The sequence below is a fragment of the Phragmites australis genome, chromosome 18 (genome assembly GCF_958298935.1).
Source record: "Phragmites australis chromosome 18, lpPhrAust1.1, whole genome shotgun sequence".
NCBI classification, from domain to species: Eukaryota; Viridiplantae; Streptophyta; class Magnoliopsida; order Poales; family Poaceae; genus Phragmites; species Phragmites australis.
The window spans coordinates 24289508-24311074 of NC_084938.1; the positions used below are offsets into that span (position 1 = coordinate 24289508).

At 46.8% G+C, this 21567-nt stretch overlaps 2 protein-coding genes across 3 annotated transcripts; both read right to left on the bottom strand.

The window, feature by feature from the left end:
• Positions 1-11653: 11653 nt before the first annotated feature.
• Positions 11654-16440, bottom strand: LOC133898886 (heat shock protein 90-5, chloroplastic-like). Its single transcript, XM_062339691.1, has 19 exons — positions 16079-16440; positions 15789-15862; positions 15565-15690; positions 15382-15475; positions 15170-15253; positions 14915-15058; positions 14711-14827; positions 14554-14598; positions 14380-14460; positions 14110-14214; positions 13888-14028; positions 13681-13773; positions 13482-13559; positions 13150-13404; positions 12959-13061; positions 12694-12865; positions 12501-12606; positions 12305-12394; positions 11654-12211 (listed from the first exon to the last, which is right to left on the bottom strand). The coding sequence occupies exons 1-19, from the start codon at positions 16328-16330 to the stop codon at positions 12008-12010; spliced, it is 2364 nt and encodes a 787-aa protein (XP_062195675.1). The 5' UTR covers positions 16331-16440; the 3' UTR covers positions 11654-12007.
• Positions 16441-17296: 856 nt separating this feature from the next.
• Positions 17297-20427, bottom strand: LOC133899099 (uncharacterized). 2 transcript variants are annotated; one of them, XM_062340036.1, is made up of 6 exons: positions 19836-20427; positions 19007-19043; positions 18514-18750; positions 18392-18439; positions 17822-18303; positions 17297-17646 (listed from the first exon to the last, which is right to left on the bottom strand). In XM_062340036.1, the coding sequence occupies exons 1-6, from the start codon at positions 20216-20218 to the stop codon at positions 17565-17567; spliced, it is 1269 nt and encodes a 422-aa protein (XP_062196020.1). In that variant the 5' UTR covers positions 20219-20427; the 3' UTR covers positions 17297-17564. The 2 variants fall into 2 exon arrangements, with proteins under 2 accessions (XP_062196020.1, XP_062196021.1); XM_062340037.1 differs by lacking the exon at positions 18514-18750.
• Positions 20428-21567: the final 1140 nt, after the last annotated feature.

A 21567-nucleotide genomic window follows, 5' to 3' on the forward strand; every position in this document is an offset into this window, starting at 1 on the left:
CCTATCAACATTTGCCATGCCTTAAATGTCATCATCCAAAATACATATCATCATAGGATTACCTGTTATTATTTATATTAATGACAGACGACGTCTTGATATCTAGCATGTTTATGATTGAATACATCTCCTTGGAAACGTCGCTTTTAAAACACTTCTCCTCAGAGATAAGATTTATTGTTATCAATGATAACTCATATACCATGAATCCTTGATGGTTGTGAATTTCATGATGGTTGCGAAATCCTTGATGTCGTGTGCGATACGGTGGGACATGTGTAAAAATAGGTGAAAACTGCTTTGGCAGGGGCAGGTAGAGTAGTACTCTGGACGAGGATGCTCTTGGGGGTTTGAGTTACCTTTGTGGTATTCATTGCTGGAAGATACCTTCCCTGGTCATTTAAGGACCGGGTCATTTCGTAGCCATGCCTTAGCAACCCCCATGCAACCGTGCGTCATGAATGGGCAGGACTTGACTTCTCCTTCATCAGACTGAGTTGGGCATCATACTAGGAGGCTGGGAGTAGCGAGCAGTCAAGTGGCCATCTGTCCCTCTGTTTGGAGGTTGCTAGTACCAGCCTAGGCTTAAAAAAGGGACTGTCCTTCAATACATGGACTCTGACGATTGGCAGTAAATCTCGTAGAAAAGCCCAGCAGGAAAGGTGGTTGAAGTGTCTCGGTATGATTCACTCCTCTGCTTGCAATAGTTGGAGGCTGAGCATATCACGTGGATAAAGTTGTACAACCTCTGCAGAGTGTAAATCTATTCGAATAGTTGTGTCCACGGTCATGGACATGCGAATGTAGAACCTTTTTTTACTAGACTCTGGTACGTGTGTCTTGATGAGTGAGTGTGTGGACTAGATGTCCGTGTGATGAGGTTGCTAGCTGAATCCGCCAGGATCTATGTGGTACTAGAGGTACACCAGATGTGATGAAAGGTACTGTGGAGTGAGGTGTAGCCCCTCCCATGGCCGATAAAAGCCCAGATATAGCTTGTTACTTAGTTTTGAACTATTTAAACTATTTTATAGTCAATCATAGATGATACAATTGGATATCTGCATAAACTACTTTACATTTAGAACTAAACCTTAAAGCCTTATCCTTGAATCACTCCTTTATGCATCTATCAAACACCTTGAAGTAGTATAGGGCTTGCTGACTACCTTCCATACTCATTCTTGCTATTATTCAGATGAGGAAGCCGATGATGACTTCACCAGAGGTGAAGGCAAGGATAAAGAATAGTTTTAGAAGTCGCGCCCGAACCCTAAGCTTCTTGTGGCTTTGGTTTTTACTTTCTGTTGTGTTATGTTGGCCTCTCGACTAGGTTTGTAATATTCAGTACGGTTTTTTAACTTTTATACTATGTAACCTTAATAATTATGTTTGAAGTTTGACTGTGATACTACAACTGTTATACTGTGCATATTAGCTACTTAATCCAGAGACTGATATTGGAGGCACAGAAGACCCCAGGTTTGGGGTCTTACAATCGAGGTTGAACCCCTCACGGCAACATCCAACAATGTCCAGAAATTATTTTGGAAAAACACCATATGCCTCTACGGCGTACTGCGTTAGCTCACCGTCGATAATAGGAAGCAATTTGACTCCGGCCCGTTCCGGAAGTTCTGCACCAACCACGGTATCAAACTATGCTTCGCATCGATTCGCCACCTGCAGTCCAACAGGGCCATTGAGCGCACCAACAGAAACATCCTCTCAGCCTTAACCAGTGCTTCGTTGGCCTCGCTAAAGGCCTATGGGTTGAGGAGCTACCAAAGGTCCTATGGTCCCTCCACACCATGGTCACGTGTCCCACCGGCTTCACCCCTTTCAAACACTAATTTGGCGACAATGTTATGACTCCAACAGAAATCAATTGATGATCCCTCCGGGTGCAACTCTTGGAGACCACCGGAGAAAGGGAACTCTCCCTTGAGGCCTCGACCTCATTAAGGGAACAAGGCTCCATGCTGTTCAAAACCTCGACCACTACATCGCCGAGACCAAGGCATGGTATAATCTCAAGGTCGCATCATGAACCTTTGCACCGGGAGACTTGGTCCTCCGGCACGCACTAGCTTCAGGCGAACTGCGGAACAAATGGGAAGGCCCCTACTTTTTCCTCGAATCCAACAGGCCTAGCTCCTATCGTTTGGCTAACATAGAAGGGACCCTCATCAATCACACTTGAAATGTGGAGGCACTCTGCAAGTACTACGTGTGAAAAACCTCCCATGATATATGTACAGAGGGGGCCAATAGGTGACAACAGTAATGTAACCAGGAAAAACCCTTGGCCACATTTTGTAATACAAGGAGCATTACCCAAGTCTTTCCTAGCTACCTTGACCTCTAAGGCCTCAAGCCTCGGTCGCGTTAAGACTCTAAACCCCGCCAACCAGAAGACCAAAGGACATGCAATGAGCCCAGCATGACTCGAAGGTACGCCCCACCGTTGCCCTCTCCAGTTCAGCATTAGTTGTTTAAATTCGACCTTTACATGGCATAATAAAAGCCTAGGTTGGTGTGTGCTAACATTAGCGATCGAGGTATGTAACCGAGGAACTAATACACACACACACACACACATCACACAGTAGAAAACAAGTAATCCAAAAGATTCATAGAAATCACCACGCTGGTGGTATGTGCATCTAGAGGACGCTTACATAAGCAGGTCAACCCTCTGGGTTCCTGGCTTTAAATAAAACTATGAGGCCCTAAGGGCGATGCAACCGCTTTAGCTGTGTCCCACCTCGTAGGCTGATGTAGTAGCCGACCCCTGAGCCACCGTAGCCATTAGAAGATGAAGACGAACTAGGGGACTCCTCCTTGAACTCCTCTATCGCCTCCCCCCCCTTCTCCTCCTCATCGGCCTCCTTCTCTAGGAGATCCAAGTCAATCTCCTCTTCATTGTCAGATATTTCGATGATTTCGACTGGAGAGACCGCTTGGGTTGGAGATAGGGGGAACGATGGGAGGCACTCCCCTCTGCAAGGACAGATGCACCAAGAGGCGCGCCAGATTCGATCCTGGACACGGGCCCTTGGTAGCCCCCGCCTGTGGTAGCACTACTACCAGTAGAGTCAGCGACGACATCAAGGGTAACCCAGCCCCGGTTGGATCACCTACTCCTAGAGTGGAAAGAGATGCCATGGTCAAACTAAGGAGGATCGCTCTCTTACTCAAAACTAGATGGCTACCAAGGTAAACTTCTGGTTATATAGCCCACCAGCTCGGCCAGTCATTGGGAGAGTCCCGAGGCTTTTTCATTTACTACTCTAGGGTGCGTGGCAATGACCTAACTTTTGCACACATGTCCCATTGCAATTATTGCTCAAATTGCTTTCGGCGTGCGAAAGCGTAGCAAGCGCAAGACCACAAGAGTTAGGCGGAAGCTGTTCCTCTAACATAGCCCCACCTGTGATATGGTCCCTGACATGCGAGGCTCACGGTAAGGCAGCCCACATAATAACAACCACATCACGGTGCTAGTGCAGCAGGAAAATCTCACTGATATCAGGCGTGCTACCATTTTTTTTGCGTCATCATGTCCTTACGCTAGGAAAAAAAACAACAGAATATCTCACCACCACACGGGATCCCTGCTGAGACGATTCAAGGCACGCAAGCCACATGCGTCGAGTTCCAAAAGCATCCGCACCTCAAAGGCATCTGCCTCAATCGCAACGAGGTTCAAACTCTCTGCCATATGTGTCGAGGTTCGAACCCTCCGTCACACACGTCGAGGTCCAAAACCCTCTGCACCTCGAAGGCATCGGCCTCAGTCGCATTGAGGTCCAAACTCTCCGTCATATGTTTCGAGGTCCAAACCCTCCGACATATGTACCGGGGTCAAACCCTCTGCCACAGGTGTCAAGATCCAAAACTCTCCGCACCTCAAAGGCATTGGCCTCGATTGAATCAAGGTCAAAACCCTCCTCCACAAGCGTCGAGGTTCAAAACCCTCCACCACAAGCGTCGAGGTTCCAAACTTCGCACCTAAAAGGCATTGGCCTCAGTCACGATGAGGTTCAAACCCTCTGCCATATGCGTCGAGGTCCAAACTCTCCTCGACACACGTCGAGGTCCAAAATCCTCCGCACCTCGAAGGCATTGGCCTTGGTCGCATCAAGGCTCAAACCCTCCACCACAGGTGTCAAGGTCCAAAACCCGCCGTGCCTCGAAGGCATCGACCGCAGTTGTGTCAAGGTCCAAACCCTCTATCACATGTGTCAAGGTCCAAACCCTCTGCCACACACGTCGATGTCCAAAACCCTCTGCACCTCAAAGGCATCGGCCTCGGTCACACCAAGGTCCAAACCCTCCACCATATGCGTCGAGGTTCAAGCCCTCCACAACAAACATTGTAGTCCAAAACCCTTTGCACCTTGAAGGTATCGGCCTCGATTGCGTCGAGGTCCAAACCCGCTGTCACATGTGTCGAGGTCCAAAACCCTCCGTACCTAGAAGGCATCAGCCTCGCTTGAATCGAGGTCCAAAACCCTTCACATCTCGAAGGTATTGGCCTTGGTTGCGTCAAGGTCCAAACCATCTGCCACAGAAGTTGAGGTCCAAAACCTCCGCCATAGGCATTGAGGTCCAAAACCATCCGCGCCTCGAAGGCATCGGCCTCGGTCGCGTCGAGGTCCAAACCGTCTGCCAGGGGCATCGAGGTCCAAGACCCTCCGCACCTTGAAGGCATCGGCCTCAGTTGCATCAAGGTCTAAACCCTCCACCATATGCATCAAGATCTAAACCCTCTGCCTTGATTGCGTCGAGGCTCGTCGAGGTATAGATATATTCAAGCATCGATGTGAGGCCAACTCCCTCTAAGTTGCATTGAAGACACCTAAGTGTACATCTAGTCGCACCCTCTGGCCGCTAACGACCACAATGTGTGAGGAGGGCAGGGGAATGGGAGGCAACCGAAGCGTCACGAGCAAGGCTAAATGGCAGAAAGGAAAGAAAAGTCAAAATATAAAGAATCTTATTCTTATATGATAGGTACATACATTATGCTCAGCAAATTGCCTTACAATCGATCTAGGCCTAACAAGCGCGCTAAGCCGCCACACCTCCTCGAAACATGATGAGATACGGAGGTACGACTCCGCGAACTAGAGCCGACTGATGCACACCAATAGCAGCGCACGGAGCAATGATGCGGGTAACCTCGGCGTGAAGACCGACCGCTGAAGATAGAATCTCCCTGAACCTGAGGCAACGAAGGTTCCGCTTGGAAGGGGTAGGAGTTGAAGGCCATAAAATCTAGCTCCACCGACAAAGGCGATGCCTCTGCATCCTCCGTCTTGATCTGAGCCATGACGTCCTCAAGGATATTTGCTAGCACCAATCCGTCAGGGCCACGTGGGAGAATAAAACACCGAGAGTCATGCAGGCCAGCAGCCTCAAAGGCCCTCCACCACTCATATACCCCTACGGAACTTGGGCCAACCTCCGAAGAAGAAGAAGGAGGATCCTCCGGCTCCACCTTAACCAAGATGTCAATGACCAGCTCAGAGTCCACGTGCCCTTGGGAATCACAAGGAAGGATGAAGCGCTCCCACCGTAAGGAAGGTAGCAAAGGCCCGAAGGATCAAGGCATGCTGGGCCATCCTCTGGAAGTGGCAGTGCGAGCACTTGGAAACGTCCCCATGGCCTCGGGTCGCCAAACTTAAATACACAAATCCTGCTCAAAAGTTAGTCATGTGGCAATCACATTCTAGCACCACATATAGATGAGCAGATAAAAGCTTGAAGGGGACATAGCTCCATAAGTTTGGTGAGCGCGGTCAAGATACACGAAGCCGGAGGGACGAGTTAACACGCCAAGACTCCGACCCCCATGCAAAAAAAGAAGAGAAACAAAAGATAAAGCCAACCCAGGGCTACACCTCTTGGGGACGATCCTACAAAGCACCACCCAAGGGCACCGACTATCCTTGCAAAGCGGTGTTCGGACAAGGAGGACGCCCAGGTGGTGATAGTGTGCCGGAGGAGGCGTCTGGACGCGGAGCTTGTACTCCCAAACAGGGAGCCCCTCGGGCACCTGACTTCACGCGTTCTGCCATGAAACGCAGTGTCGCAGGCCGGTTGTGCCTCGCTCATACTCCCTGGTGGAAGCCGCCCAAGGTGGCACGAATCTGCACCGAAGGTGCGTCAGGCCAGACGTCCTCGACCGCCAAGCTTGGGTCTGGCTGCTCCAGTGCGCCGAACTGGTAGACACCCTCTCGGTGCAGAAGTGCCAATTGGAGCACCAAGGCAACCCTAACGCTTGAGCTAGCGTAGGTTTTGGCAGCACTAGTCATCGCTCTTGTCATGGACCAGAGCCAACGGAGCGTCGAGACCAGTACACCCGAGTCGTAGGGAAATGGTGGGACTTTAGCCCCTAGGCCATGCAAGGCACTTTCAATGGCATGAGCCGCCTACATAGCGCACTCGGCCAACCCTTGGTGCTCCGCACGCAACGCATCCTCCGTTGCCCGGTCCTCCCTCTGCTCTTGTTGAGCCACGACCATCGCAATCCGAAGGTCCTAGGCTTCTCCTACGGCTGCCATGTGACCCGCGATGACCTTATCAATAGCCTCTGTCACAACTGGCGGGCTTCGATAGCCTCTCGGACAGTGGCCTCAACGCGCTCTCGGCACGTCGTCTCTTCCTGCAAGCGACCCTCTGCTGACTCTACTTGCTTCACAGCCTCCTCTAGGGCTCATCAGAACCCTGCCTCTTCCTCCTGAGCAACGTCTTGGGCTACCTCAAGGGCCTAGCATTGAGAGCAGCTCAGCACCTTCGCCAGTAGCAATTGCTGTAAAAATACAAAGAAGGACCAATAAGACAACAGTCCAAGGCTCGGAGCTAAAAAGACCTACCTCCAGGACATACCTACTAGGCCACCGCTTCTAGGCGCGCCTCAACCTCCTCGAGGGGCCTCCGAGCAAGGGATAGTTTGATTTCTCTACTCCTAAGGATAGATGAGGTTGAAGCAAAGGCGCTCAACGCCTCCAGGTGGAGAGCAAAATCATCCGGAATCAGGGCCTCGAAGCCCAAGCTCCTCCCTGAGGGTGCAAAGGATGTCGTCACAGAGGGTTCAACTCCTCCTGCGCCCGCCACAAGGGCCAGATTGTGGTCTGATGCAATGCCTCGAGGCGTCAACATCGTCTCTTCCGGAGTAGTTGCTAGGAGGACCTCTAGGGTGGTCATTGGATTCTCTGAGGTTGCCTGAACCTCAAGGGCAGGAGCAGAGGCCGGGTCAGCGGCCTCTGAATACTAGAAGAAACACAAAAATCATGAGCCTCAAACTTCGGAGAACCGGAACAAAAATAGAGGGCAAACTAGGATCACACCTTACCCGTGCCGCCAGTCATCACATTGTCGGGGCCTGTGACATCCTCAACATCGAAGGGATCGACAAATTCCCACGCATCGAGGGAGACCTCGCCCTCTCCTTCCATCTAGCCATGGTCAGCTAGGTATAGAGGAGCCGAAGTCCTCCCGGTATCACCACCACCGTATTATGCCTCGTTGTCAGCTACGCAGCCCGTGAACCCTGCGCCCACTGCAAGCCTCTAACGCTTCATTCTGTCCGACGCAACCTCAAAGGACTTGTCCATCGAGCTAGCACACGAGCCCGTGGGACCAGGTGGAGCTCAGGCTCGGAGAGGGATCACGAGCGTCATGGAGGTCACGACACTAACAACCAAGCGCCCTCGCCTTCCGATGACACAAGACTCCACTTGGTCTAGCCAGGCCATACGCTGGTCACGCTTCATAGCAGAGCGCTGGTCGAGGAATTTTTTCACGATCTCGACCGCTTGGTCCAGCATGAGACAATTCTCTGAAACAAAGAGGCGTCTCACATCTGCGAATTCGAAGCTAGACAACATAGTGGAATCACCAGAGTGGATGGTGGGCCCGGAATACGCACTTGGCTCATCCTCCTCACCTTGCTTGAACGCATGATCCCAAACTGCCCAGAGGGACCTGATACATAGCATCGTGAACTCCTCCGTGAGGTCACACATGCTCATCTTCCGAGCGACCCTCCGAAGGAGCGCTACCCTCGAGGCCAACTGAGCCTCAGAAATGTCCACCGTCGGGGTCCAGACGTAATGGATGCCGTGGTTAGTTGAGCAGAGGGGAACTCGGAGCCTACGTCATACTATAACTAACCCTTCGATCACCCTGTGTACCACTGTTCGTTGATGGCCTTCGACAGGTGTAGCGAAAATGGTCCTATTAGACCATGATTGTGATTTTGGTGATTAATGACAAAATAGTCATTGGGACTAACATGTTTGTTAAGAATATATGTTAGTAGGTCACATGGATGCAATACATGAAGAAGCCACCAAAACTGGGATAAAGTTTAGATTGAATTAAACAAGTCCCAGGAAAAATGACCTTACCGGGTAGTCCAGTGCTCAGGACTTTGTACGCACCAGGGTATTCCTTTCAGGTGTGTATACTCATCGGATGGTCCGGTGATGGGAACAAAAGCACACCGGAGTATTTAACAGAAGGGTTGATCTTCGAAGGAAACTGAAGTTAAGTACACTGGATGATTCGGTGTTAGAAGAATAAGTATACCGAGCATTTAATATAAGCTGTGCAAATGAGGGAAGGAAATATTTCAACACACTGGATGGTCTGGTGATGAAGAAGCCAACACACCGGAGTGTTTTACAAGAAGATGTCAAAGCAAATGAAGGTCAACAGACCGGAAGGTCCGATGATCAGAGGGTTTACACACCGGACTAATTGCATAGAGAAGAAGTGGCTCTAGGTGCTACAACTTAGAGAGTGAATCAATGAGTGATCTAACCATATACCGAGAGGTACGCTAGTGCCTTGGAGTCTTGGTGACTCACCGGTAACTTGTTGACTCTCTGACTTGGTATGGAGCAGCAGCAAGAAGATTGTGCAGGGACATAGAGACCCTTATCTTTGTGACTAAAGCTTTGAAGTGAAGACGGTGCATAAGTGACCGAAATAGGTTGGTAGTGAGACCTCGTCTTGGTGGTTTGGTGGCTCATCGTGTTTGAGACCTTGCATTGGTGGCTTATTATCTCAAGAGTCATGACCGAAAGCATATCCTTTGTGGAACTCCAACGTGGACTAGGGGTGACTTGTGAGCCATCGATACCATAGGATAAAAATCCCTTGTACCGAGTTTCCTCTACCTTATTTACGTTTCCATATTTACATACTTGCAATTTACCTTGCTAGAGTAGGTTGCAATTCTCTTGAGCGGTACTAGATAAACCTAGAGCATATTTAAATAGAAATTGAGATAGTTTATCATGTGAAGGTTTTAGAGCCATTAATTTCTAAGTGTCCTAATTTATCCCCTCTCTTAGGACGTCACCATTTCTCACAACGGGAACGCTCACTGGTACTCCTTTCGGAGCTAGAAGTTCATGCTGCCGAAGTGGAGGATCCTTATCTCTCTGTCCTTCATCTGGGTCTTCGACTGGCAGCTGGTCTCATGGATGGCAGTGAAAAGCTCCACTCGTCCCTTGCAGCCCTCCGCCCGTATGGCCCATTCAAAGATGGCCAGACGAGCGATAGCATTGGCCAAGAGTTGGGGGAGTTTCACGTAAAAGTGACGAAGCACCTCTTCAAGGAGCAGCATGGCTGAGAAACCTAGGCGCGTGTCGAAGAAGGCCTCGAAGACCACAGTCTCGTGGCCCCATAGTGCTGGAACTGATTCCCCCCGAGGGGCTTGAGTGGTGGATCTTGAGGAGATCTTCCCCTCCTCAACCATCCAGTCGAGCTCAGCCTCGGTAATGGTGGACGCCCCCGGCACACTGGTCTGCTGGGGGTACTTCTTGCGGGCACGACGAAGGTCCACGCCCGATAGCGGCCCGGGCAGCGATGGAGGAATAGACGCTGCCATAGTCTCCGCCGGCGTGCGCACGTCAGCGGCCCCGCTTGTCACCAGCGCACTCTGACCAACAACGGTGGAGGCCGCTTCCGTGCGACGAGAGGTGGTAGCCAAAGTTGACGACACGACGATGGAGTCCCCTGATGCCGCGCGACCCCCCGTCAGGGAACTGGCTCCACCACGAGTACCAGAGCGAGCCATGAAAGATCCTTAAGGGCGGCAAGGGCACTCGTTGGCAATGGAAGATGGGACATAATATTCAACGGACGCGCGCTTACTAAAACAAAGATAGCTGGAGAACAGGAGCGTCAAATCAGACCGCCGTTTGGCCGGGACCCCGCCTTATAAAGCTAAGGGAGCGGTTATCATCTCCTCGAGGCATGTGCGCACACCCTTCCCGTCACCCATGATCACGGGGAAACGTAACTGCCCCCACGACTCTCCAATGTCGGGACACCACGTGTCACACTACCAACGCCAAAAGGTGACCGCGCCACTAACCGCATATTGCATTTAATGCCCTCTCTCGTAGGTGGCGTTAGGCGTTTGGCTCGACCGTTGGGTTAGCGTTTCAACCGGCTCAAAATAAATGAAGGGTCGTGGGCCTATAGCAACGGAGCCAAGGATCGTCAAAGGCCCTACTTCGAGAACCACGGGGACGGGCGCTCCTCTGCCCATCCTCGTGAAGGGTTGTTGTTGGGGGTTGCCATTAAGGACCCCGTCACCCCTTGACTTCGCGAGCTTAAGATCAAAGGCCATCAAACTCAAGACCCTTCTGGAGCCCCTAGGGTGCGAAGGGGTCTCGACAACCCAAGCCTTCGGAGCCTTCCGGAGGTTACTAACCATTGGAGGCTATAGACCTCTGGAGGCTTAGGGAAGGACGAGGGCCCCCTAGTAAGACCAGCAAGGCCGAATCCAACAACCATGTGGTATCTGCCATGACATGACTAGCATTTAATGCCCGTCAAGTGGCGGTCACCCTGACATATTGGTGCAAATGGTGGTCACCATGATATGCCAAACAAAACTAGCGTCGCAGTTGGCAACCAACCAAGCACAATGGCCACTCGCCACTGTGTAACTGCCACAATTAGGTGATGCTATCAACATGTCGATATTTTAGCCTCTTGCCTGGGCGATATAGTACGAAAGTAGCCCTATAACACAGTTGTACTAGTAGTAGCTCGTGCCTCACTGAGAGGAGCATGTCTGTAACCTTACGCTTAGAAAAACAATATAAATACCGTCTACAGGCACACGGTGCCAGGGACAAAAATTTCTAAAAACTATTATAGACATCCTTTATCTCTCTGCTACTTCTCAAGCTAGAGTAGCTTTAGAAAAACGATTCTCATCACACCTTATTCGTGGAAGAAACTTTATTCCACCAACAATGTCTAAGACAAACCTCACTGTTGCCCTTCTTTTCACATAACCACGGGATGAACAGATTTATCACGATGAATATTTCTGCATATTTTCTCAGTCACTCATGCTTTCATTTTTGTTCTTGACTCTTCATTCCTTAGTAGGATCTTAAATGCCAAATTTGTGATCATATAAACTTCAATGGCTTTAAACTCGTATAAACAAGTCATTTTGAATTATTCATTTTACCCCGTTGATCACTCAGAAGAGTCCATGGACTGCTTACAGTACAAAAATGAAAGGAAAAGATATAGATTCCATTACCAGGATTCGAGATGCGCAAACAGCTCAGACAATTGTAACATCATAACCGACAATGGTTCCTCGTGTTCATCGTGCAATTTGAATTTACTATTGGTACTGTCGCTAAAGTCAAGAATACAAGCAGTAGCGTTATATGAGGAAAAACAGAACATCAACGTTGGGAAAGCTCCTAGAGTCACAGGAGAATTCTGTGACACAGTAATCACTACTCATTCCGCATGTTTTATTGATAAGGCCACCTTTCCTCCAATAAAATGGAAGTAGCCGGTGAGTCTACACCTACAAAAATGCCATGGCAGCAAACCAGTGTAGAACATTTATAGCCAATGTTCTAACCCATGAATTCCATTTAATTTAACACCCATCATAACCTATTTATTATGAAGCTCTAACAAAGGATGCCCGAGAGAGAACTCATTAAACCTTCCATGGGTCGCTCTCGGGTCTTACCTCCGAAGGCTCAATCACCTCTGTCACCATGCCTTCGGATGAGTCAGCCTCTACGCTGGCCTCACCAACGGTTGCTTCAGCCTCCTCTATGTCAGACCTCCCCCATCTCCCGCCGAGGGCAATTGCCATCATCTCGTAGATCTTGCCACCCAACTCTGCTGGACTCTCAGGCTGCACATTTGCAGTAAACAAGAATTTAAACATTTTGGTAAAGTCATTTTCTGCATGACCATGAAACACAGGAATGCATTTCAGCGTACTTACAGTATATCCACTGGAGATCAAAGCAGTATCATACAAAAGCTCAACAGCCCTCTTGGCTTCTGTGCTGTCAGGCTCATTTTTGCAAGCAGCCTGCCAATAATTGTTCCACATTCATATTATTTATTGCTAATACTAAGTACCATGAGGTATATCTATTGTTGATGACTAGTGAGAGGCCGGGAGTAATGAGTCTTACATTCAAGTCCTTGACAATAGGGTGATCAGGGTTAATTTCAAAAATCCTTCTCCCCCTCATGAACTCCAAACTTGATGTGTCACCAAGCGTTTGTGCCTTCATGAGCCTGTCAATTTTGAGAACAATGCATCATAAAACAGGTAATGATTCTACAAAACAATGTTCTAATTGTGCAACTGAATAGTAAGCCTACCTTTCCATGTTGGCGGACCAACCAAACTTGCCAGATACAAGAACACATGGTGAAGAACTTAGGCGCTTCGATATTTGGACCTTCGCAACCTTGTCACCAAGCTGTTGTTTTACCCAGTCACACAGGAGAGTGTATTCCTGCTTGGTTTCTTGATTCTCTTCGTCTTCATCGCCTGTGAAAACAGATACACATACCTATTATTTAATGTGATGCAAATAATCAAACAGTGAATAACCAATCAGAGCAAACTTAAGCATTTACTCACCCAATTCCAGATCCTCTTTGCTGATATCCACAAATTTCTTCTCTTTGTAGGTCTGCAAGTTCTGAATGGTAACCTCATCTATAGGCTCAATAAGGTAGAGAACCTAAATAAAAACAAACAGCATCCTTAGTCAAAGCAATGGAAGAAGAAAAGAACATCTCTTGCTCATAATCACTGTGTCATGTTCATACTTCAATGTCTTTCTGGACCAGCTTTTCCAAGAAAGGAGCAGTCTTTGCACTCTGGAGATTGTCTGTAGCGATGTAGTATATCGCCTTTTGATTCTCAGACATGTTCTCTACATATTGATCAAGACTTATCGTACCTCCCTCATTTTTAGAAGAGTGGAAACGCAGTAGAGGAGCAAGGCGCTTGTGATTTCCTGTGTCCTCAATGCAACCAAGCTTGATAAACTTGCCAAAGCTCTCCCAGAACTTCTTGTAGTCCTGCAGTACAAATTACAGAACTTCAATACCAAGTAAACAGAATAACTGGGGGCAGAATAAAGGTTAGAGAGTTGTACCTCCTTATCATCTTTCTCGGCAATCTCTTCAATCATATCAAATGTTTTCCTGACAAGCCTCTTGCGCATAATTCTTACCTGAATGAAAAATATGAAATTATCTCCAAATATCCACAACAAAAAGTCTCTAGTGAGAAGAACATTCAGAATCTTCAATCATGAAGTACAAAAGCTGATAGGCATTTTACCAATAACTTACAATTCGACTTTCTTGAAGAATCTCCCGAGAGACATTGAGGGGAAGGTCATTGGAATCTACTATACCTTTTACAAAGCTCAAATATCTTGGAAACTGCAAAATACATGCTGAAATCAGTATTTTGATGAATAGTAGAAAATAAGAACAACACATTGTAAAATTATACATGACAGAAATAATTATCATGCAAATTGCAGGATAATGTACCAGTTCACCATCAAAGTCATCAGAGATGAAGACTCTTTTGACGTACAGCCGGATATTTTTGGTCTTGGGATTCATTATCTCCTCATTACTAAGTGGTGCCATTCCTGGAATGTAAAGAACACTCCTGAATTCCACTTCACCCTGTTAACAGCAAAGGTCAGGTTATTGACACTATCCAATGCATGTGAGTTTAATAGAGTAATATTTAATGAGCTCACACACCTCTGTTGTGAAATGAGTGTGGGCAAGAGGATCCAAGAACTCATTGAAAGTCTTCTTGTAGAACTCATTGTATTCGGTTTTCTCGATTTCCTTTGGATTCCTCATCTGCATTGAGGGAATAGAATTCAATTATCTGTTTTCTTCCATAACCTTTAGTATCTCCCGTGCAATTTGTTGATGTGGAGACTAGGGTGACCACAAATACCAGAAAGGTACTGTTCGAAATACACATAAGTTGCAATGAACCAGCAAAAGTAACTGCAGACTTACCCATATGGGCTTTGTTTCATTGGCTAGCTCCCAGTCCCAGTATTTCTCAGTAATAGTCTTCTTATTTTTCTTTTTCTCACCCTATATGTCAAAGTATGCTGGATGAGTTGCAAAAGAAGCAAGGTCACTACAAACATAAGAAAAACTGGAAGCAGTACATTCAGAAAAACTAACCTCTATTGCCTCTTCACCTTCTTTTGGCTCTTCATCCTCTTCAACCTGTCAACCAAGGGGGTTACATCAGTGAAACAAATGAAAAGGCAATACAAAAGTAGCTCAAAAGAACTTTATATAGTCAAGAGAACCAGAAAGAAGCACATCAAGATCTTACCTCAACAGTTCTTGATTTCTCTTGCCATGTGTATATGGGGAAAGATACAAACTGCGAGTAGTTCTTAACTAAGCCTTGAATCCTTGAAGGGTCAGCAAACTCATACTTATCATCAGGCTACAGAAGTAAAAAAAGAATGTAAGAAATCTATTACCAAAAAAAAATTCAAAATTTAGCATTACATGACATATCAGGTGAACGTACCCGTAAAAAGAGAGTAATCTGAGTTCCGCGTGTAAGCATTTTCTCAGGGCTAGTCTCTTCCTTAATGACATAAGAGCTACTGTCAGCCACAGCTTCCCACACATAATGTTTATCTGATTTTGGGCTCTTAGTGGACACCACAACCTGCGACGTGTTTGACAAAATGTTAACAATCTGAGCTTGTGTGCTAAAAGAATAAAAACGTGTTCCATGCAGAATATTTTACAAAGATACCATCCAAGAAATACTGCATACCTTCTCTGCTACAAGAAAAGCTGAGTAAAATCCAACACCAAACTGACCAATTAGACTGTTGTCAGCCCCAAGGTCTTTGTTCTCCTGAAGAGTAATCCATTTCACATTAGAAAAAACAATAAAACAATCACACAGAACACCGCATTTTTGCCCAAACCATATTTATACACATCGATGTATACATAATTGAACAGGAAGGTACGACTCTGCACCTTGAGGGCCTTCAAAAATTTTGATGTACCACTCTGAGCAATCGTGCCAAGGCAGTCCTTGAGCTCGTCTTTGGTCATCCCAACACCAGTATCACTGTAGTAACCAATTACCATCAGCAAACAGTGCTATAAAGTGTCTCCAGAAAACATCAACAAGTACATCTATCAGAAACAACAACTTACGTGATAGTAATTGTTCCAGCATCAGGATCAGGTTTAATCCTTATTTCCAGCTCACCACCATCAGCAAGTAAAGAAGAATCAGTCACACCAAGAAACCTTAGCTTGTCCAATGCATCGCTCGCATTACTGGGTAGAACACCGGATAAATAGCATCCATAAATCAGGGCATCAAACGAATAATTGTATAAACTGAACATTTCCAAATTCCAGCAAGAGCTGCTAACCTTACAAGCTCCCGAAGAAATACCTCCTTATGGCTGTAAAGGCTATGCACAATCAAATCCATTAAGCGGCTCACCTACATGGCACAAACAAAAAACAAACATACATGTCTCAATAGCCAGCGCTTGCACACGAATGAGAGCTACACAATCAGCCATACAGATTTGACACCATTTCTGCCGAACTCTACATAACCTTGTCATATTATCGCCCAAAAATCCTAACAACACCGATTGACAAATCCCATCTGAAACAACTTGAATTACATATATGAACGGTGTTCATGTCTCACCTCCGCCTGGTACTCGAACTTCTCCTCGGTCGCCTCCTCCCCGGCGGGCTTCTCCGCGACGGCTGCGTCGCACCTCACCCCGACCAACCTCCCCCTGCTACTCCCTGACCCCCACCTGACCCCTCTCGCACACCTCGCCACTCCGCTCCCCCGCGGCGCAACCGAGCTCGCGGCGGGCACCCTCCTCCCCGCGCAGGGCCGCAGCGCCGCCACGGACGAAGCGCCCAAGGTCCCGCTCATCGCCGGCGCCATGGGGAGACAGTGACCGCGTAGGTCGCGAGCTGGCGCGGCTACGCTTTGGAGTTCGGAGAGAGAGAGAGAGAGAGAGAGAAGATAAGGGGTTAGGGTTTTTGTAAGCAATGGGGGCGAGGCGGGCTCGGGAGGAAGAAGATGAGGCGCTGGAGAAGCTTCTAGAAGTGCTCACGTCACATCCGACGGTTGCGACGTCTCAGCCGTCCGATGTTGAGTTGGGCGATGGATCGAGAGCGAAGGGTCGATTCAATTTTTTTCTTGCAGGCGTGGGGGCTGAGCCGCTGAGCTGTGGGACCCTTCTGTCTGTGTTGTTCGGGGTAGCGGGCTGGGCTTTCTGTGAGCCGAAGTCGTTTCACTCTGGGCCCAGACGGGCCTCAATTTTTCGGATCGTTTGTGATAAAAACTTCGATCGTGCATCCGTGCGAGCGTGGTTGGGCCACCGAAACGCTTCGCGGCTCGCATTCTCCAATTTCGACGGGTATTCTATTCTCCAATTGTACGATTTCATCACAACCGGGTGTTACATGCCCTTTTATTTATAAGTTAGTTGTCGCTCAAGTGATTCGAGTCGTTTAATCTTCTGGTTGTAAAGGAGTTAGTCTTAAACACATCTAACATGCCTTCGGCTTAATATTATGAACTGCTACCTCCAGTCTTAAACTTTGATATTATGCACAGCGACACGATCTCGAAAACATAACTTTGATCATTATTTTTCTATTGGAACATGACCAATAAGCTTATGATATTGTGAAAATGTTTTTTTAAACAAATCTATGGGTTATGGTTTTGGTGTTTACAATCTAAATATTATAAAAGATAGTGATACTCAATTTTTTTTAAAAATCGACCTGATGTCTGTCTAAAACATAGTGTTTCCGTGACCGAGGCAAGTAGCCTTTTTGTTACACAATGCGTGCATCAAAACTGATTGAACTCCTATAAAAAAAAGTGATTGAACTAAAGCAAAGGTATCCATTGTGCTGCATTAACATTGTTCAATTTCGAAAGCCATCTTTCTTGCCGATACCAGACTGAACAATCATCTGTACAAATCGCAGCTCTGTGTTTACAAACTTGAACCAAAGTACGAGGGCAAAGAAGCTAAAGCTGACTTAAAAATCGTAGTATATTCCTGTTTAATGTTTGTGGACATTTTATGATTTCCATCGCACGGAGCACACAAACTGGGTTGATATCTAAGCAGATTGGGAACAAATCTCAGTCACTGACCTCAACAAGGCTCAGTGCTTTGAGGAGGCTCTTTGAAGCAATCAACATTGCACAGCCCCATTGATCTAATCTTCTCTCCAATCCTGAAAAGGATTAATAAGAATGTTAATACGAAACAATGTATATCACCATTTGACCATCATAATTTGTAGGGGATAATCATAGGTAACGTTAATGCTCTTGACCTCAGTTATAATTTTGTTCCCATCAAACGAATGCAATTGTAGCACTCAGACAAGATATAGAGAAAAAACCAACCTATCAAAGCTTTTCCTTGGCTTTTCTGTTTGCTCATTTTCTTCCTTAATCCTGTCAAACCAGTCGACGCTTCTCCTTGATTTCTCTTTCTTGTCTGTGTTGGATCTTACCTTTTCTCTATGACCCGTGCTTCGCCTGCGTTTATCTACATGTTCGGTGCTCAGCCTAGGCTGCTCATGAATTGTGCTCTCCCTTGATGGCTCTAACCTTCGTGAGGTCATGCAAGGAACCTCCGAAAGAGCTACACTATCAGGTGGTGTTTTGTTTTCAGCTAGCAATTCTTCATTCTCAGCTGATGCTTCTTTTTCGACTGGCAATTTTTTCATGGCCGATAAAAACTTCTTTAAATGCCTAACATACACTGGGAAGGTCTCCAAGTTACCGTGGTCACCCCCCTCAATCCACAAAGGTTCATACTTCTGCTGGCACAGCTCCCAGAGCCGCTTTCCATGGGAGCAGTCCACAATATCATCATTTGTGCCCTGAAAAACAAGGAAAAATGCTCCAGTTCAATGATCTAAAGCTATATCAGGAGAATCAATAACACATGGATGTATATAAAGAACTTACATGAATTACCAAAACCGGACATTTGACAAGAGAAATTTTATCAATGTTCTGCAAAGGAAACAAGTGTTAGCATATATAGAATGAGAAATATTTCTCATGATACTTCAGTCAGCGAAGCAAACCTTATATATGTCAAACCAGTACGTTTTCTTCACAGAATACATGACACGTAAACCAGACAGTATGGGACTGTGCAGAACAACAGCTCTTATGCGATGCAAACGAACAGCTAAATCAAGAGTGGGTCCGCTACCGACAGACTGACCATACAGAACAAGGTCTTCTTCCCTAGTCCCGTAAACGTCCACAAGACACTTGTATGCAGCCTCTATGTCAGCAAAGGTATTAGCTTCACTTGCCTGAAGATGCATTTTTCAAAAAGTTTGTGTCAGTATTGTTTTTTCCTAATAAAATCAACTATTCAATAAACTGAAGTAGCTCAGACCAAAAATCCCCTAATCAAACTCAGTCGAGTGGGAATCAGTCTCATGGCCTCTCTCATAAGGTTTTAGCCACTGCGCTTAAATTATTCCAAGAATAATATTACGTGTTGCGCTTCTACTGAAGGTGACATGATAAGGGGATTAGTTTCAAGAAAGGATATAGATAAATTACCTTGCCTGATGACTGTCCATAACCAGAGTAGTCGTACCTGAAAAGATTGATGAAATTATTCTAAGACAGGAAACTGAGGTGCCAATTATCAAGATTCAAGAATAAGCATGACACAGAACTTGCTAAGGCTTCAAGGAGAACAGAGCTACCGTGTATAGAAAAATTGGCAAAGCAGATAACTAATGCAAAGTAAGTTTCAGTAGACTGAAAAGCATAATTTGCATCTTGATCTCAAATGGGTTTTAAAAACAGAAAAGCTGACAAAAAAAATCAAAAAAAAAGTTAAATTTTAACAAATTGCAACAGCAGCAGCAACAAAATTTACATAGGTTATGCCAATGACAAACTCAGTCTTAACAAAATAACACGCTGAGCTCTCCCATCAATCTGACCAACGTCTCATCTCCCTAAGAACTAAAGCATCAACCACACATAGTAAACCATTAAAAAGAAATCAAACACCATTTAGAAAATTGCTACACTTGACATCTTGACCCCCACAAAAAAAAGTACAGAACACCATATGATCATTGTTTTCTTCACATTTCTCCAATCAAATATAAAATCATTAATCACACAAAAAGACGTCAGAACCAAACAAAAAATATATGTAACCAATTAAGGCACGCCCATTCTAAAGGATAATAAAACAACTAACAGATCAGACTGTGTTCTTTCAAAAAAAAATCCGATCATATTTTCGTAAGATCAGTTTTTGATACTTTTTTCCGCAAGATCATCATCCAGTAACCAAAGCAACAAACTTGCTCGCCCAACCAAGTCAAAAGTAGCCGAGCAAATCAGTCACTCACACAAGCACTTCACTTACCCCATGAGGTTGACGCGGAGGGTGGCGCTGAGCTCGACGAAGATGCCGTACATCTTGCCGAGATCGGCGGCGTTGCCGTGCGAGAAGAGCACGGTGAGGCTCGCCTCGGGGCGCCGCACGTACATGGTGATGATCTCCGAGCCCCGCCGCGTCCGCACCCGCCTCGCCTCCACGCCCTCCCTCCAAGGCACCCCCGTGATCGCCACCCTCCTCGCGGTCCCCTTATCCGCATCGCCCTCCGCCGCCGTGGTAGTCGTCCCCGGTGCGGCAACCGCCGCCGCCGCCTCCGGCGGCGGCTCCTCCTCGTCGACCACGCCGTAAGACGGTGGGTCGGGAGGGAAGAACGCGAGCTTGGAGGCCACCGAGGACGTCACCCCACCCATCTCCGTCGACCTCAGGCCTCCGGCCGCCGCGGCATTAGGGCTTTCTCCGGCCGGGGAGGTGGAGGCGGCGCAGGGAGCGGCTCCAACTACAAGGTCGGATTCTTAGAGGCTTAATTGGAAAGTTCGCAGCGAAGGGTACTAGGGTAGCTCAACCAAAGGGGCTATATGGAGTTGTAACATTCTTCGGGGACCTGAATAGAAATAGTGCAGGTTTATCGGAGGGGAGGAGGTTTGGCGCGGAATTTGGGGGAGGAGTTGCCGGGGGAATTAAAGGATGGGTTGTCACGTGACCACGGAAAGGAGAGCACGTGAGCTCCCGTATTCCTGCATTTCCTTCTCTTCTTATCCAGGCATAATGACCAAAGATTGTGGATTATTACTACACCGATGCTTATTGCTAAATGTGGAGTGAAAAATCAAACGATCACGTTGTAATACAAGATTTGCTCACGCATCTCTATCTTTGAATTCGAAATTATGCAACGCGAGAAGCTCTAGTAGTGTGTGCTCGATGATTACAACCTTGTAATAAGGGAAGGCCGAGTGTATCTTTGGACATAGAGGCTGAGATTTGAGTACTCCGTTATCTAACAAAATAGTATGTGTTCTTCGTTGCAAGGGGAATGTTTGCTCTGATCCAGCGGTGGAGCTATGCCTGTGGGTTATCGAGTGGCCGTCCAACCATGTCACTGACAAACAACATATGTGAAAAAGAAAAGAAAAACTTTTAACGTGCAGATACTGAAATCCAGTCCTACCTCCTATGAACTATTGGATCCGTAAACCGTTGTATCATGTATCACTGAAATGTTATGTGTTTCCTCTTAAAAAAGCAATATTGCGGGTTTGATTTTTGAAACAAGGAATGCATTTTCTCCCTTTTTTATGGTAGAGACATTATAAACAAAATCAAGTATCCATGGTCCATGCAAAGTGGCTTTTCAAAATGTCTCCTGGTTCTACTGCTGAGGACCCGATCCGGTGTAAGCTGTGCCGGCGACATGAATCTGGAGTTGGGTGGTTGGCATGGGCACTCTGACCTGCCACTGGGTCCCTTCACCCAGCTCACTCTTTCCAGTTTCAGACCATACCGCCATGCATGCATGCCATGGCATGTACTTACTACATGCTTGCTCTCATCAAAAGATATAAGGTTGCATCACTAAATATCATCCATTTACAATATGTCAATAATGCTCACTTCTCTTTTTCTAAAACGGGAATGTCAATTCCTTGTACAGCAACAACATGACATAATGCTTTGCACGCAATAAGCTATACATTCTTGCTAATGTACATGGCGATCGAGATCAAATCCACTGAGCTAGCCCATGTCTCAGTGGATGGAA

Bases quoted from the DNA above. Each gene is read 5' to 3' on its own strand.
- LOC133898886 (XM_062339691.1), bottom strand. From the start codon at position 16,330: ATGGCGCCGGCGATGAGCGGGACCTTGGGCGCTTCGTCCGTGGCGGCG. The intron at 15,059-15,169 runs GTATGCAGTATT...AACACGTCGCAG, and splicing joins CTTTTCTTGTAGCAGAGAAG to GTTGTGGTGTCCACTAAGAG. The intron at 12,607-12,693 runs GTAGGCTTACTA...CAAAATTGACAG, and splicing joins TGGTCCGCCAACATGGAAAG to GCTCATGAAGGCACAAACGC.
- LOC133899099 (XM_062340036.1), bottom strand. From the start codon at position 20,218: ATGGGTGGGGTGACGTCCTCGGTGGCCTCCAAGCTCGCGTTCTTCCCT. The intron at 18,440-18,513 runs GTTTGCTTCGCT...TTTCCTTTGCAG, and splicing joins ACTGGTTTGACATATATAAG to AACATTGATAAAATTTCTCT. The intron at 17,647-17,821 runs GTTGGTTTTTTC...AATCCTTTTCAG, and splicing joins CCAAGGAAAAGCTTTGATAG to GATTGGAGAGAAGATTAGAT.